Source organism: Triplophysa dalaica, chromosome 22 (genome assembly GCF_015846415.1).
Source record: "Triplophysa dalaica isolate WHDGS20190420 chromosome 22, ASM1584641v1, whole genome shotgun sequence".
In the NCBI taxonomy this organism is placed as follows: Eukaryota; Metazoa; Chordata; class Actinopteri; order Cypriniformes; family Nemacheilidae; genus Triplophysa; species Triplophysa dalaica.
The window spans coordinates 16,356,004-16,372,854 of NC_079563.1; the positions used below are offsets into that span (position 1 = coordinate 16,356,004).

The window sequence follows — 16,851 nt, forward strand, 5'->3', positions numbered from 1 at the left end:
TTGTTCACAGCATTTTAGTGATGAATGTGATATAAATGTTGGATATAAGGCTTGATTTGAAGATCGTTTTAAACTGATAGATGGCACGGCCCCAGTGCTTAAAGATGCCGGACATGAACTGCACACGGTATGTCAAACTAAGTCATACGTCTGTGTTTTGTTGGCAATCGGCGCCTACATGCATAATGTACAAAACACGAAGGGATTAATGTGATGATGTGTTGCTTGCTTGTGCTGTAGTTCCATCCCACTCTCCCCACGTAAATAATCATACATCTCTATTGGATATAAATTGGATCAAACTAAACACTTTTCGAAGATATGATGTATCCAATACTACTGTATAGGCACTCAAGATTAATATGAGATTGGCAGAAACTGCCTGTGATTCGCGATCTTTAAACATTTTTTAAGTTTATTGTGCTGCTTTAAATTGAAGTTCAGATACAGTTACTGCATTCATTTAATTTTACAGGTTTTCACACACCCGCACACACAGCCCCTTCTTAGGAAATGTATAGATTACTGTGAACATGTAAGCTTTCATTGAGGTTTTACAGTTTTTTAGATGAAGCCATTATACACACTCCAACCTCATATATAAATAGACAGTTCTGGTAGAATACAAATAAAACAATGTAAAAAATGGAATGCAAGCCATGTTTATAATACAAATATCTTCTTGTCAATTTTTTGTTTAAACATTTTTCGACACTTCATCCACAGTCATCATGTTACCAAAAACATCTTTGTTAAATATCAACTGTCATTCCCAAATCAGGGGAATCTTCAAACTGGATTTTAAAATCCCCTTCTGCTTCCTCAAATACAATTATCTGTTAAAAAACAATGCATCGTTCATTTTATTTAATTCCTGGTTTAAAACAAGTGTGTATAAATCACTGCAATTGTAGATACTTGTCGATACAGATCCATTCGTCTGAAAGAAGTGAGCAAATATTCATATGAGCTGACCTGGTTCATTCCACTGTTGAGGAAGGGGCCTGGCAGAAACAGAGCCTGCTGTGGTCCAGCGTCCCAATACCGTCCAATATTCTGTCCGTTAATAAAGATAACACCTTTACTCCAACCCTGCATGTGGATGTAAATAATGATACATGATTCCAGACACATATAAATGTTATAATTCATATACTATATAACTCTACTGAGTTTTGACATTGTACATGTTGAACTGACTGGCAGCTTGATGAAAGTGTCGCTTGGGTAGCCGTTCACAAATATCCTGCCTTGGAAAAATCCAGGGAAGCTTGGTTTGTTTGGAGGGAACTTCCAAGGTGCACTGTACAATCTGAAGATGAATTCATGATTTTGCAAATACAGCGATGGTATATATGTCCGTTCACATTACTATAAGAAATTTGATGCTACAAACCTGTCAAAAAAATCTGAAGTCATGTCTAGACTGTAGATCGTGAAATCTCTAAGTGGCACATTATTCAATAAAATATCCCCAACAATACCTGAAATCAAATTTTGAATGACAATAATGGTGATTATGTGTTGTGCCATCTAAAAACACACAGACTTTATGAAGAAAACGCTGAACTCATGAATAGACGGAATATAAACATGTGGCTCGTTCTTCAAGAAACACTTTAATACCTTTGCGTTGATCATCCATGTCTTTACCATAATGCACACGACCACAGTTCTCAATCAGCAAACTCAGAGTTCGTTTACCCTTAAAATACATTGAATTAAGTCAGCAGATCTCTCCAAATTGAACGTTTACCATGAAAACAGAAAGAAACCACAAATGACTGACAATTAAAAGAATGACCATGATGGAAAAATATACCTTGTCATCAGAAACTGCTAATTCCAAATTTCTTTGGTAAAAAATGCCAATGAAACTTTGGTTAACAAACACCTGGAGAAAAACCAATATCATTAAAATGGAATTGGAACAGATGCATATTCATATAACAGCAGCACTAACCAGGGCTCTGTCTTTGATGTTGTGTCCTGATTTTAAAAAGCCTCCTGTGATGATGACGGTCTCATAGAGAGTGTATCCGTATGCCTGGCCGTTGCCATTATTCACTGGAAGATTCTCCATATTAATAGGAAGATTGGATTTGAAAGGCTTAAGGAAAATAAATGGATCGTGACCACCAAATATTCAAATTTTATTTGCCAAATTATTTTTCAGAGAGCAGACTCTTTTATCCAAAGCAAATTGCAAATGAGAAAGCATTTACAATAATATTACATGGTAAATGTCATTAATCCAGAGGTGTCGGTCTGTGTATTCATGAAATTATAAAAAGAAGATTGTGTTTCTCCAGGTGAAAATGCACAGCTCACCTTATGTGTGTATGGCAGTGCGTCCCACAGCGAAAGATGCTGGAACATAATGGCCGGTTCATATTCTTCTTTCCAACGGATGCTCGGCATCACAGGGAGCGTTTCACCTACAAGATGACAAGAAATCAACCGGAGATTCAGAAAATCAAAATAGAAAAAATATTCTATGTATTATCATTCACAGTAAGAGTGGGAACAGGCAAAGTTCAATAGCTTCATCATCATTTCATGTCAACCTTAAATGTGTTGTTTACTAAATAAAAATTAAATGAAGAACAAACGGTTGAAACGGCTCAGAAGATCTCTGAGGAGGTGATACTTTGGTGTGTATTCTCCAGCTTCTGACAGAGGTGCATCATAATCTGGGTGTTAGAGAGAAAGAGAGAGAGGCTTTTATTATGTACTATTACAAATATAAACACCTTTTCAGTGGCTCTGCTTGTATCCCACTACCAGTGTGCTGCTAGCTCCACACTGTGGTCATTATGCACAGTACAACATTACAAACCTAAAACTGTAACAGGAGAAAAACAAACCATAGCTTGTGACCAGAGCCTTGTAAGAGGGGTAGGCCATCGCTCCATTTATAAAGCCAAAGTTTGTCCCTCCGTGGAACAAGTGGAGGTTGATGGACATTCCTTGTCTCAGTGCCTCCCTCGCCACGGCAACCAGGTCTATTAGACAGAGACACTCACATCGATGGATTTGCTTTGTTTATGCGAATTAAGAAAAGGGTTAAAAGCTTCTGAGATATTTTAATGAATCATCTGCTCTCTTAATTGAAAACATGCCATCTAACCCTCTGCAGGAAAACTATGATGTAAACCACCCCAGCCATCACTTCGCCCCGTCCAGAGCTCCATCACCAGCATGGGACTGTTGGACTTCACACACATGCATTAATACAAAAAATACTAAATATTTTTTTGATGACAGACGGATAAATAGATACCTGCACAGTTTTCAGATATCTGATGTCATCATAATTTATTTTCTGAAGATTTAAAGCTCTTAAAGCTGTGGCAGAGAAAAGGAAAACTCATTGAAAATCCATTTCAAAGTGATATATTGTAACAGCCATAACATGAGACATGTTCACATTTACAGTTGAATTCTAGTGTTTGTACCTCCTTCGATTCCACCGTACTTCAAGCCCTCGTGATTGTCCGACGTGAGAAGAAGTTCACTGATGCCTCGTTCCAGAAGAGCCTGACACGGACCACAGCAAACTGTTAATAAAACCATTACAGAGTACATGAAAACTGAAAAATCTGTTTAAAAAATTTGGAGGCGATAAAGTAAAGCTCATGTGTGAGACAAAAGGGAATTTAGCGATAGCAAAGAATTGAGTTGGTAACGACAGGATGGTAAATTATTTTTAGCTCGAATATATGAATAAATATGACGTAAAAGTGTAAAATGTCAGTCTGTACCTCTTTGAGAAATGACATGTATTTGCCATCTCTCCCATGGGAACCGTATTTGTTCTCCACTTGAATGGCAATGATCGGTCCACCTTTCTTAAACTAACAACAAACAGATTGTAAGATTAACAAAGGTACGTTTCAGAGATTAAATTCTGTTTTAAAAAAATCTACCTGGAAAGGCACCACTTTGGGAATGAGTTTATTGAAATATACGCATACAGCTGCAAGGAATCCTGGGTAAGTAGTTCTCAGCCTCATCTCTTTATCACGTAAAAGCCAACTATAGAGAGTACATACAGTATGTTTGACATGATAAACAAAGATTTCTTTTAATGTGTTGATATAGAATTTTTATTTTGTTTCTTTCTTAATTTTACATTTTATATGGTTGTTACACCTTTTAGAGAGGAGAAAATATATTTTGCTATTTAAAATCGACTTTCATAATATGGTAGATGGCTTTGTATACTTGGTGGTTTATTGTGTTTAATTGTTTGAACACAATGCAAATTTTGACTTGAAACATCATGGCGTTCGAGATTTAGCTCTTGTGCAAACTTGCCCCGGTCTTTATATAAACTAAGGAAGGTAACACAACATGCTATAGTTTGAATGAACAAGGGCATTATTGACAAAATCACCTAGGCAATCCTCCAAGATCAAGATCCGAGCCTACGTATGGTCCGGGTCGTAAAATGACCCAAAGCCCCACTTCTGTTGCCAGATGAAGAAAAGATCTGTGGATAACACATGCAATGATTTACATTTAATACACATATCAGATCTTACTACCGGAGATCAACAGGGAATTGAAGCATCTCATTAAATTGTCTCTAAGTGATCACATTACCAGTTAGCATATGAATCAGTTTACAATAAAATGCCATTTACAGCTCTGTAAAGCCTCATCCTGTTTTTCAAATATCTGAAGTTACATTATGTTTCTCTCATAGGGTTAAAGCCTTTTAGCTGAATGGATGGTTTTATGTTGCTATGGAAGAGCATCTTTAATTATGTGTTCCCAATAGAGCTCCGAGCACAAAGTCCTGCCTGACAGCAGCAAACCAACAAAACTGTCAGGGGAAATGCAACAGGAGATCTCTATGATGTTTACAACAAGACATTAAAGAGCTTAAACAGTGGTGAGAACCTTTCCGGGTCTAAATACGTGGATCACAACACAACGTTAATATTGTCACGTATGGGAATTAGACACAATTCTTACTCTAAATCGTGACCTTCTTGGAAACTGAATTCTTCTTTCTCGGGTTGATGGAGAGACCACGGCACATCACTGCAGGATACATACAAACAGATTATTGTCTTGTTCTTACCAACAGTGTTCTGCCTATGCGATGTCTTATTTTAGACTTACACGGTAATGGTGTTGAGACCACAGGCTTTCATCTTCATCATCCGATCCTTCCAGTATGCTCTTGGAACACGGAAGTAGTGTAAAGAGCCCCCCAAAATACAAAACTGCTCTCCTCCTAAGGTGAACTGGGATGAGTTCACCCTCAATCCTGTGGATCGGTTTCTTCTCATTTTCCCTGACTGACCTCTGGCACACAGAATCACAAAGCACAAACTCAAATATAGAAAACACTTTCAAATCTTTTGATAAAATAAAATAATATAATTATTATTTAAAATATTTTTGTTTATTTAAAACAATAGCAATTAAATAAATGTATATTTTTTAATTAATTGCTATTCTAAATTTATGTAATAGCAATATGCAAAACAATATGCAATGCCAAGAGAAATGGCAAATTACATTTTCACTACATTCAACCTACACATTTTATACAACTGCATGCAAAAACACAAAAATATTGCAAAGTGCAAAATGAGGTCTTACCCAAAGTGGCGGTAAATAATAAAACCTGCGAGACTTAAGAACAGAATAATAAAACGCCTCCTATGATCCCTCCTTAGTCTGAAAACAACCATCTTCTGCTTCAATCGCTGTTAAATATACCCCAAAATACACCCGTAATCTAACACCACATGCCCTCCGCGTTGGGTTAAAAGGGAGTGACATTTATGCCGCAAGTTTCTCAGAAACAAACAGAAAGGGTCGCTTAGGTATCTGCGGTGTAGTTTCTGTAAATCAGCGCAGCCGTTGCGACTTCAAATCCCAGCATGCGTCAAGCCAAACGGCGCATGCGCAGCCGCACTGGCCTGCTGCTGTTTTGTTGAGAGCTTGAGAAAACAGAGTGAAACTTCAAGGCTTAAAGTGGACAGAAGATTTTATTTTAAAGAGGTACATGAGGTACGATGTGCTGGATTAACGCACAGACATGTGTTTCGATTGAAATGTTTGTGTACTCGCGTAATGTTAGTGTGATTTGTGCTGTAGTTAGCTGCACAGCTAATGAGCCACTGCAAATGGAGATGGTGTTGTTGTTTACTAGGTGGTCTTGTGAAATGTCTCATGACAGCGTTCATTTAGGTAAAAAGAAGATATGATATGAAATATAAGGTGTGCTTTAAACGTTATAAAGTATTTTGCTATAGACCAAAATATATTTTCAAGTGTGTTTGAGTTCTGGTCAGGTGTGACCCATGATGGGGTCACGTAGAATCAAAAAACTCATGTTTACCATGTCACGCTGATACCTTAAGTAACGTTTTCCCTATGTTTTGTTTCATATTTAAATTTTCTAGGTTGTTTTAGGGTTTATAGTGAGGTTGCTAGGCCTCTGTAACTGTAACATAAAAAATGAAAATGTGAAAGATGTGAAACTGCTCAGTTTGCAGGCTTTCTCCCTTACTGTCATGAGATCTTGCCCGGTTTCCTGCTGCCACTCCTGCAGTTGATGAATCCGCAGAGGGTCTGGAGATGACGGACAGCGTCAGAGGGTTTATCCGCAATGTTGCGACGGTCAGTATTAATTTTGTAATTGATAAATTAACTGTAAAATCCCTGTAGACTTGAAAGTCTTAAATTGTATTGTTGCGAGATGTCACAACACATCTCTTAGGTTTTCTATCAGGGTTCAACCCTAAGGGTTACCCAGGGTCAAAGGCCGAGAGTTTACCTCTTTTTAAAAAAAACTAACCCATTTTGGCCTTCAAGCCCATCAATATCCAGATTTACTTGTTTCATACTAGGGGATCAAAGACTCCATCCTGGGCATTGGCACCATCTCCAAGCTGGATGCCCGGATTCAGCAGAAGAGAGAGGAGCAAAGAAGGCGGAGGACGAGCGGAGCCCTGGCGATGAGACGGGCTCAGAGTGAGGAACGGAAACAGGACAAGTAAATGTGCCACTTGACTTTATCGTTGTGTGTTGTAACATAAGCCAAACGTTGATGAAATATGTTTGTTCACGTTTTGCGTTAACAGCGAACCGAAACTTGCGAGTCGAATTTTTCAATGCTGTGCCTGGAATGGAGGTGTGTTTTGGGTAGGTCAGTCTTGCTTTGACTTGTGTGTCAGATTTGCTTTGGGAGTCATCTAATTCAGCGTATCCATCTACTGAATTGCTCTGGATAGCAGTGAAGATTTATTAATACTGCTATTGTTTTCTTTAATATTACAGCTGAGTCTGTTCCTGTTTTATCGAGTGTTTATTCCACTCCTGCAGTCCATTACTGCTAGAATAATAGGTATGTTTGTTTCTTAGCTCCATGCCGTCTACTTCAGACGTGTGTTTGCTGTTTATTTACGCTTCTCCTGTTGATCCATTTTCAGGGGACCCTTCATTGCATGGTAACGTTTGGTCATGGCTGGAGTTCATTTTGATGTCCGTCTTCAGTGCTCTCTGGGTTCTGCCTCTGTTCGTGCTTAGCAAGGTAGTCAATGCCATATGGTTTCAGGTAAGATTGTTTTACATTTGGGACACTATTGCTGTTTCATCCCGTGTGGCGTTTTAAAATGTTGGATTTTTAATTGTTTGATTGGGCAGGACATTGCTGATATGGCGTTTGAAGTGTCTGGACGTAAAGCGCAGCCTTTTCCTAGTGTCAGTAAGATCATAGCAGACATGCTCTTTAATCTACTTCTACAGGCCCTCTTCCTAATTCAGGTAACATGTGGCTGCATCTTCATGTGGATACGAAACTGCTTGTGTTCTTTCAAACTAAATCTGTCTTTCTCTCAGGGATGGATTGTGAGTCTCTTCCCCATCGATGCTATCGGTCAGCTGGTCAGTCTCCTGCACATGTCACTGCTATACTCACTGTACTGCTTTGAATATCGGTGGTTTAATCACGGTAAGTTCATCACGATTGCTTCAGATAAGGTTTTTGTTAGAAATTAGTTTTTGTTGACATTTTCTCTGCTGTGAAGGGATTGAAATGCACCAGAGACTGTCGAACATCGAGAGGAACTGGCCATATTATTTTGGCTTTGGTTTACCCATGGCTCTTCTAACCGCACTGCCCTCATCGTACATCATAAGGTACAATCTGTAAACATTATGGACTACAAAAGGTTTTGGGGTGATTATGTACACATCATGTGAATATGACCCTTTGATTATGTCTTTCAGTGGCTGTCTGTTCTCCATCCTCTTCCCCCTCTTCATAATCAGCGCTAATGAAGCAAAGACGCCAGTCAAACTGTAGTAAGTGTTTATTTTTTTTCGAACGAAAACGTTTTTATAAAGATTCTTTAAACAATCTTTATATGTTTATTTTGTTTGTTCATCCCTGCAGCCACTTCCAACTCCGCCTCTTTTCTCTGGTCGTGCTAATCAGCAACAAACTCTTCCACAAGACAGTGCATCTGCAGAGCTCCCTCACGCCTTCCGCATCCGCCGAGAAACTGCCCTCACCTCATGTTTCCCCCACCCGCCAGCGACCTTTGCCCTCTCAGTGACTTCTTTCAGGAATCGTGACTCTCGGCGTATGATTCACGTTGCGTTCTCTGTGTTGTGTGTGAGTCCTGTCGATATAATTTTTGGCTGATGAAGGATGAATTTTTACAAAGTGAGCGAGCGTGTTTGGGATCAGATTGCCTTGTGCCTATTCCACACGTGTGGAAGTGCACAAGTTCACGCTTCTTGCTCCGTTTTTTTTCCCCCTTTTGACTGTTTTTGTGCCATGTTGGTGATTTGTAGAGTTTTCAAAGACAGGACAAAGATCTCTGTGGGCACATTTTCTGTGAACTGACCTACCGCCCCTTAATCCCCCGTAGTCTTGGCTCATTTTATCTATTTATGGCCTTCTTTTTAATTTTATGTAAGTTTTGCCTTGTGAGGCCCAAACACCTGACAGTGTCTTTATTAGATAACACTAAGCTATGTGACATGTTTGACTTTGGAAATGGGTGTAAAGGGTCCTGACTTTTCTGCACTGAAAACTAGATTTGTGCTTGTGAAGATCAAGTTGAAAGGCCTTTTTACGCAAGTTATGTTTCCTGCGAGTTATCTGACATTTAAAACTTGTGACTTTAATGATTATTGATTCGCCCTTGATGTCAAACCAAACCCATAGGATTTTTTTTGCTCTGTGGAATACACCAAAGTTTAACATGCATAGAAGTAAGAAGTAATTTGGGCTGGAATGACGTGAGGATGGGTAGATAACAGGAACTTCATTTTAAGCTGAGCTGCTTCTTAATTGTAACCATGTACAACTCAGAAGGGAGCTGCTTGTTATTTCTATTCTATTTTAAATCCATTTTTATTTACAATTCCAAGTCCGCATGACCCGGTGTCATCTGGAATGGTTCGGGGAGATTCGGAACAGTTATTTGAGGGTGGTTTGCACAAGCTTTACTTTTCTGCTGCTGTCAGGTGACACTGCCAAACTGTGTGCTACAAATGAAACGTGTTATCACAAATCCAGTTTTTAGACGAACAGCGGTGTGTCAGATTCCAGTGGATGTCCACATCAGGTGTTCCTGGACCTCATCACCTGGAACCTGGTTTTGAACATTTTAAAATGAAGCACATACTTATGGTCTGTTTGATGTCAGTGTATCTGTTGAAGGGTGGGTGATGTGTATTTTAAAATGGGTTGTAATTATCGTCAGGAATCCATAGTGTTACACTTACAGATGGATATTTGTGAAGTGACATTTTGTAAAAGTATTACATTATTTCAATAAATTTGGTCTGTATGTGATATTTTAGTGTTTTTAAGTATAGTTTATATCTTATTAAAAATATTATATAACAATCACTATAACGGATGACTTAAAAAGATCCACCATGCAACTCACAAACAGAACACAATTTGTACCTTAAAGGGACAGTTCACCCAAAAATTAAAAGTCTGTCATCAGTTACTCACCCTCAAATTCATAATCTGTTTAAATTTCTTCTGATGAACACAAAACAAACTATTCTTGGCCACCATTGACTACCATAGTAGGAAAAATGACAATGGCAGTCAAAAGTGCCCAATAACTGTTTCATACATTCTTCAAAATATCTTCTTTTGTGTTCAACAGAGCAAAGACTAATTTTCTACTGTGGTAGTCAATGGTGGCCAAGCACTTTTGTTCTCAGATTTGGAACAACTCGAGAATATAAAATGTTTGCGTAAAATGTTTCTTTTAAGTTTATAGAAAAAAAAAGATGTATAATGAGTATTTTAAGTTAAACACCCAAAAGATTTTAGTGAGAAGTTGGAAGTATTGTTCTGTGAACTTCATAGTGCTGACGGGCTCTCTCTACCTTTAGGACACGTCATATCTGAAGCGCCATGCGGAACTCGACACACTTGAGCGATAGCTCAACGACCAATCAGATCATATATTTCTTGTCTATCCCTGACGCAGAGCCAATAAGCATCCTCTCTACGTGGATAGGCGGGGCTTGACCGCAGAGAGGGTTTTGTGTGTAAGAGAGTGTGTAGGGCTGGAGTGAGTGAACCGCCGATGAATAAGACTGGTAATTTCCAACATTTGTCACTTAAACATCGTCATTTATCGCATCTGTCAGAGCCTATCATCTTTTTATTTATTAATGTACAATGCATAATGTATGTGACTTGTATAAAGTAGCTCGCGAAGCTGTGAGATGTGTCATGTTAGCTAACTGCTAAGTGGCTAATAGAGAGACAGTAGTTTTAATAGTCTATTATTATTAACAGCTTATCAGAATAAACACGGTGTTAATCTGCACATCAAGCCAATATTTACGCTGCAGTCGTTTCTTTAAGGCTTTAAAAGTCCCCATCGTATGCTTTTATATTCATTGTACAGTACAGTCAGTGATTTTTTTTCCTGGTTTAATGGAGATCTAACACCGTAACAGGTTGTGTTAAGATAAAACTGCTTTACCTGATATTACTTTATTTGTATCCAGAATATATGAAAGATTGCATAACATTTAAAAGGAATGAAGTTGTAAGATAATGTGAACAATTTGTTACTAAATTGGTGTAGGATCTAACTTGTCTTTAACTATTTGAAATAAACACTTGCTGCTTTTCTTTTGACGTTTTTGGCACCGTCATTCATCAGTCCTGACAATTAAAAATCGTATTTTCTTTGATGCATATTGTTTCTTGTCAGGTATCATAAGTTAGTCCTGCCACCCTGTGTTAAGATGACCAAAATGGGCTTTCTGCGTCTATCCTATGAGAAGCAGGACACCCTGCTGAAGCTGCTCATTCTGTCTATGGCAGCCATCCTGTGTAAGCGATTGCAGATCTCTTTACATTGGTCCTGTATGTCCATCAATGTCTTATGCTTTTTTGGTCCTTTTCTTTCCAGCATTCTCCACCAGACTGTTCTCCGTCCTTCGGTTTGAAAGCGTCATCCATGAGTTTGATCCGTGAGTACGGCTATGAGAACTTAAGTGCGATTGCTGCACAGGCGTTCAAGCTTCAATCTTCAATCTTGATTTCTTAATTGCAGGTATTTTAACTACCGAACCACTCGCTTTCTGACAGAAGAGGGCTTCTACAAGTTTCACAACTGGTTTGATGATCGTGCTTGGTATCCACTTGGGAGGATTATCGGAGGCACCATTTATCCAGGTACAGTTAAGTGTTGCTGGTTTCAAAATGGAAAGACAAGAACATAAGAATACTAATGTTTTAAGCTGCTTAGAGGTCTTCAGTAACAAACCCAAGTAATCAGACTCACCATTTTCCCATGGTGGTGGTAAATTTGTTGAAAAAAGTTTTCTTGGTGAAAAGAAAGTGGGGTCATGTGTGTTTCATGGTTTCTGCAGGGTTGATGATCACATCTGCGGCTTTATATCACGTGCTGCATTTCTTCCACATCACCATCGACATCCGCAACGTATGCGTGTTCCTTGCCCCTCTCTTCTCCTCCTTCACTGCAATTGTCACATACCACTTCACCAAAGAACTCAAGGTGAAAAATCAAGGCTTACTGTTTATGTGGCCAACTGTATTTCGGATCTACCTTAAATAACACTGTTTGCTCATTTAAGGATGCGGGAGCTGGACTTCTGGCTGCCGCCATGATCGCAGTCGTTCCTGGATACATTTCCCGTTCTGTGGCAGGGTCATACGATAATGAAGGTATCGATTATGTCTCAGAAATGTGTTTTTATATTTATTAATATATTTAAATGTTTTAAAATAGTAGCTCGTGTTGACTCTTAGTAATACATTTGACTTCTTTTATAATATTAAGGTATCGCCATTTTCTGTATGCTCCTGACATACTATATGTGGATCAAGGCAGTGAAATCTGGGTCTATCTATTGGTCATCTATGTGCGCACTGGCTTATTTTTACATGGTGAGCAGTGTTTTAGATGCAGGCGTGTTCTTGTACTGCTATAAAACAGGAATAGCACAACTTTAAAACGAGGCTTTTTAATAATAACACCATAACTGTGTGTGTGATGGCAGGTGTCCTCTTGGGGTGGGTACGTGTTTCTCATTAACCTCATTCCCCTCCACGTGCTGGTGCTGATGCTCACCGGCCGCTTCTCTCATCGGATCTATGTGGCATACTGCACCGTTTACTGCCTGGGAACCGTCCTCTCCATGCAGATCTCCTTTGTTGGATTCCAGGTGAGACATTAAACAACGACTCAAGCCAAGTCAATAAAAACACAATTTAGTTTTTTCAAGGAACAGTTTTAGAAGTTTTTTGTTATAGTCTGAGATGGATTTAACTCCGTCATCTCTTTCTTTTCCATTGTAGCCTGTCCAGTCCTCAGAGCACATGGCTGCTTTTGGAGTGTTTGGCCTGTGTCAGATTCACGCCTTTGTCGATTACCTGCGGAGCAAACTGAATACTCAGCAGTTTGAGGTGTTGTTCAAGAGCGTCATCTCGTTGGTCGGGATCATTCTGCTCTCCGCGGGTGGGGTTCTCATGTTGACAGGTGAGCGGACACGCCCATGCATCCCTGCGCAACTGTTTGCAATTGATCACACAAACTTTATTTGACATTCAATGCTCGATAGAGGCCTGGTGTTCATACGTTTTTGTTGGTTTGTTGTATTCAAAACAATAATGTAGGACAATAAACCAGGACAGAACTATTGATTCTGAAAATCTGCTAGCTACAGTAGCAGAATTATAACCACAAAGTATAAATCAAAGGATTATTACATGACAGTAAAGTGAATAAGGGATAATGTACATTATGTTAGACAGATTACACCATTTCTTACCAGATAAATGGACATTAAATATTCATCTGAACAGTAAAATGAGTTACAGTGGGTTGTTGGTTGCCTTGTACAACATTCATAATTTTGCGTTTTAGCTGTCAAATATTGAAGTAATTAAGTTTGCAATGAATAATTGGCCCAAATATGTACACTAAAAGTTGCATATTGGCTCATTTAGGGACAATCTCCCCTTGGACCGGACGTTTTTACTCCCTGCTGGATCCATCGTATGCCAAGAACAACATCCCCATCATCGCCTCTGTGTCTGAGCATCAGCCCACCACCTGGTCCTCATACTATTTTGACCTGCAGCTGCTGGTTTTCATGTTCCCAGGTACCTCATGTGGTTACCAGTTTAAAGTTCTTTTGCAAATGCAGTTCATCAGATCGTGTTAACGTTGGTTGCTTTTGCTTATCCAGTTGGACTGTATTACTGCTTTAACAACTTGTCGGACTCTACGATTTTCATCATCATGTACGGCGTCACCAGCATGTACTTCTCAGCTGTGATGGTAAAATATGTTTACTCCTATTACAGTGCGTATTTCTTAAGTTTAATTGTCAATTAAGTGAAAAGTTGTTTTTATATGACTTCCAAATCTTCAGTTTAGAGAGTGCTTGTGACCTTTGACTTGACTGGTTTATCTGTTGCGCTCAGGTGCGTCTCATGTTGGTTCTGGCTCCCGTCATGTGCATCCTGTCTGGCATTGGCGTCTCTCAGGTTCTCACCACCTACATGAAGAACCTGGACGTCAGCCGACCAGACAAGAAAACCAAGAAGCAGCAGGACTTAACCTATCCCATCAAGAATGAGGTAAGACTGAGGAACAGTATTTACGCTTAAGACGTTGAAATGTGCCTGATTCATCTTACCTATTTTTACCTTTATTTTACTTAATAATTTTAACAAGTGTTTAGTTAAACTTTTACTTGCATCTATTTATGTTCAAGATCTCAATTACTGACGTCCTTCATTGGTTAATTTGGTTATAATCTCTCTGATTGGTCCATAGGTGGCGAGCGGGATGATTCTGGTCATGGCTTTCTTCCTCATCACATACACTTTCCACTCCACCTGGGTGACCAGTGAAGCATACTCCTCCCCATCCATCGTGTTGTCTGCCCGCGGGGGCGACGGCAGCCGCATCATCTTTGATGACTTCAGAGAGGCTTATTATTGGCTCAGACACAACACACCAGAGGTCAGTTCCTGTCTTGGTCACAATCTTTCGACTTCCTGTCATTTATACCAGTTAGTCATAACATGTTAGTTTGATTGTGTGCACAGGATGCTAAAGTCATGTCATGGTGGGATTATGGGTATCAAATAACAGCAATGGCCAATCGAACTATTCTAGTTGACAACAACACTTGGAATAACACGCACATATCCAGAGTTGGCCAAGTAAGTATGCAAGTTTATTCAAAAAGTGATATTTATAATTCTACCTTAAGGGTTTTATTTAAGTTTTTTTTATGTCTTTGTAGGCTATGGCATCTACAGAGGAGAAGGCCTATGAGATTATGCGAGAGCTGGATGTAAGCTACGTGCTGGTTATCTTTGGCGGTCTGACTGGATATTCATCTGATGGTATATTCTATGACTGATAACAGTTGATTATAATCATTACTTTTGCTTCTGGATTAATTGTTACACGTGGATTTTTTTTATAATTTGTGCTTGTCTGTTAAGACATAAACAAGTTCCTTTGGATGGTTCGTATCGGGGGCAGCACAGATACAGGAAAGCACATTAAAGAACACGATTACTACACACCCACTGGAGAGTTCCGTGTGGACCGCGAGGGGTCGCCCGTCCTGCTTAACTGCCTTATGTACAAGATGTGCTACTATCGCTTCGGCCAGGTCTACACCGAGGCCAGTAAGTGTCTCCAAGGATTTTTATACTAACTAATCTCAGTGTTCTTTATTGTATAACATGAGTCTCTTGGAAGGTTTGCAAATATTTCATGTTAAGAGTCGCTGACAAAAGTTCTTGAGAGCTCCTCAGACAAAGTTTTAAACTATACATTTCATTTTTTTCCCAGAACGTCCTCCTGGTTACGATAGAGTTCGTAATGCAGAGATTGGCAACAAGGACTTTGAGCTGGATGTGCTGGAGGAAGCCTATACTACAGAGCACTGGCTTGTGAGGATATACAAGGTGAACACACCTGTAGAATTTTAACCAGTGTTGCATGCTGCAGGAATTAATATCGTTATATTTACTATTCTATACTATATGTTTTTCTTCCCAGGTCAAAGACCTCGACAATCGTGGCCTATCAAGAACGTAAAACCCAGAAACTCCAAATCCTTAACCCCCCTTCTACAGCGCACAGCACTGAAAGTTTGGGGTCCCACCCCATGATCTGAAGAGAAAAGCTGAATACTTTTTATACTTTTGTTGTAATTGCTGAAAGAGATTTGTTTTCGTACTTTCCTTTTTAAAATTTGATTTACAAAAGTGATGTTTTGTCTGTACTGGGGGCAGAATGTGTCAAAAGATTTTCTGCGAAGGTGAGAATATGTGTTAAATGTGTTCAAAATCATGTCCGCAATCAGCTGGCCAGAAAACTTTGATTTGTCTTTATATGGGTGAATAAAGGAGTGACTGGGATAAAACTGGTGCATGTTGGTGTTTGATATGTGTGCTCACATTACATCGCTTTGGAATTATAAGGTTTTATCCAGTGCTCGAATTGAGGGGGGTCCCCCTCATAAGACTTTTTTTTTGGTGGGGTTTAGTCTGGCAATATACAATTGATGCAAAATACACAATATATTTGATTATATGCAAAACTATATACTATTATATTTAAAACACGCTAACATAGAAGAACAGACTTCTTTCACTGTCCTGCGCTTAGCGGTCTTTACAGTTGGGCAGATTGTTTCAAATTTAAAGAGACTTGACAACTAGCCAATAAACAAATGTTATTTAAATTATTGTAAAAGATTAATTCACAAAATGTAAGGCATCCATTGCATAAATTGAATCACATTTGTCTTTATAATTGAACCCCAAAGTCCATTTTTTTACTCCTTAAGAGGCTCCATAATGCCTTATGGGGGGTCCCGGATCCCCCCCAGCCCCCCTTCAATTCGAGCACTGCTTTTATCTGCATTCTAAGCAGTTTTGCTATAACATATTTGGATTTAATTTGACGTTGAAGATCAGACCTTTTTTGTTTTCTGTAAAAGTCTCAAAATATACACATCGCAGAGAAAAAAAAAACATCACATAATGTAAATAAGTTGTAGAAGCAAGTGGCGTCAAGAAAAGTAACAAGACAAATGGCTTCCAAAAGCCACTATTTTGCCACTCATATTTGTAACAAATCACATTTTATATTTAAAAAGAAATAACCCCGTGTATATTTAGTGTAGCTGACACTAAAATGACAATTTTGTACAGTAAAACCGAAAATAAAACCACTATCACCTCCTACTGACCGTAAGCGCAACAGCACCCGCGTCGGTCTTGTTCTCCAGTGACGTCATATTGACATGCGCCTTTCGGTCATGTTCTCA

The 16,851-nt window shown here is 39.0% G+C and overlaps 3 protein-coding genes across 8 annotated transcripts; 2 read left to right on the forward strand and 1 right to left on the reverse strand.

Moving 5' to 3' along the window:
• Positions 1-410: 410 nt before the first annotated feature.
• On the reverse strand, positions 411-16,840 carry LOC130412107 (beta-galactosidase-1-like protein 2). 3 transcript variants are annotated; one of them, XM_056737240.1, is made up of 19 exons: positions 5,620-5,925; positions 5,134-5,319; positions 4,984-5,052; positions 4,400-4,495; positions 3,930-4,038; positions 3,765-3,857; positions 3,459-3,540; positions 3,284-3,348; positions 3,131-3,215; positions 2,868-3,005; positions 2,613-2,693; positions 2,332-2,438; positions 1,964-2,110; positions 1,823-1,894; positions 1,627-1,705; positions 1,397-1,484; positions 1,201-1,312; positions 976-1,092; positions 411-836 (listed from the first exon to the last, which is right to left on the reverse strand). In XM_056737240.1, the coding sequence occupies exons 1-19, from the start codon at positions 5,709-5,711 to the stop codon at positions 753-755; spliced, it is 1,902 nt and encodes a 633-aa protein (XP_056593218.1). In that variant the 5' UTR covers positions 5,712-5,925; the 3' UTR covers positions 411-752. The 3 variants fall into 3 exon arrangements, with proteins under 3 accessions (XP_056593218.1, XP_056593219.1, XP_056593217.1); XM_056737241.1 differs by lacking the exon at positions 5,620-5,925 and adding an exon at positions 16,774-16,840 and having other exon boundaries at positions 411-1,092; XM_056737239.1 differs by having other exon boundaries at positions 411-1,092.
• Positions 5,928-9,835, forward strand: ei24 (EI24 autophagy associated transmembrane protein). Of its 4 annotated transcripts, none has more exons than XM_056737244.1 (11): positions 5,928-6,033; positions 6,515-6,645; positions 6,876-7,021; positions 7,110-7,170; positions 7,306-7,372; positions 7,458-7,582; positions 7,672-7,791; positions 7,867-7,978; positions 8,055-8,166; positions 8,257-8,331; positions 8,423-9,835. In XM_056737244.1, exons 2-11 carry the CDS (start codon positions 6,604-6,606, stop codon positions 8,583-8,585), a joined length of 1,023 nt encoding a protein of 340 aa, XP_056593222.1. In that variant the 5' UTR covers positions 5,928-6,033; positions 6,515-6,603; the 3' UTR covers positions 8,586-9,835. The 4 variants fall into 4 exon arrangements, with proteins under 4 accessions (XP_056593222.1, XP_056593223.1, XP_056593224.1 ...); XM_056737245.1 differs by having other exon boundaries at positions 5,928-6,024; XM_056737246.1 differs by having other exon boundaries at positions 5,935-6,033; positions 6,522-6,645.
• stt3a (STT3 oligosaccharyltransferase complex catalytic subunit A) lies at positions 10,523-15,942 on the forward strand. Its single transcript, XM_056737238.1, has 18 exons — positions 10,523-10,605; positions 11,232-11,353; positions 11,433-11,493; positions 11,577-11,698; positions 11,896-12,041; positions 12,121-12,211; positions 12,327-12,433; positions 12,547-12,711; positions 12,845-13,025; positions 13,496-13,651; positions 13,738-13,829; positions 13,976-14,131; positions 14,331-14,519; positions 14,606-14,722; positions 14,806-14,908; positions 15,011-15,199; positions 15,366-15,481; positions 15,576-15,942. The coding sequence occupies exons 2-18, from the start codon at positions 11,266-11,268 to the stop codon at positions 15,612-15,614; spliced, it is 2,118 nt and encodes a 705-aa protein (XP_056593216.1). The 5' UTR covers positions 10,523-10,605; positions 11,232-11,265; the 3' UTR covers positions 15,615-15,942.
• Positions 16,841-16,851: the final 11 nt, after the last annotated feature.

Coding starts and splice junctions, on each gene's coding strand:
- ei24 (XM_056737244.1), top strand. CDS start 6,604: ATGACGGACAGCGTCAGAGGGTTTATCCGCAATGTTGCGACG. Junction 7,171..7,305: donor GGAATGGAGGTGTGTTTTGG/GTAGGTCAGTCT, acceptor TTAATATTACAG/CTGAGTCTGTTCCTGTTTTA. Junction 7,583..7,671: donor TCAATGCCATATGGTTTCAG/GTAAGATTGTTT, acceptor TTGATTGGGCAG/GACATTGCTGATATGGCGTT.
- stt3a (XM_056737238.1), top strand. CDS start 11,266: ATGACCAAAATGGGCTTTCTGCGTCTATCCTATGAGAAGCAGGACACC. Junction 11,699..11,895: donor CGGAGGCACCATTTATCCAG/GTACAGTTAAGT, acceptor TGGTTTCTGCAG/GGTTGATGATCACATCTGCG. Junction 15,200..15,365: donor CCAGGTCTACACCGAGGCCA/GTAAGTGTCTCC, acceptor TTTTTTTCCCAG/AACGTCCTCCTGGTTACGAT.
- LOC130412107 (XM_056737239.1), bottom strand. CDS start 5,711: ATGGTTGTTTTCAGACTAAGGAGGGATCATAGGAGGCGTTTTATTATT. Junction 2,694..2,867: donor GGCTCTGGTCACAAGCTATG/GTTTGTTTTTCT, acceptor TCTAACACCCAG/ATTATGATGCACCTCTGTCA. Junction 2,439..2,612: donor TCTTCTGAGCCGTTTCAACC/GTTTGTTCTTCA, acceptor GTCATCTTGTAG/GTGAAACGCTCCCTGTGATG.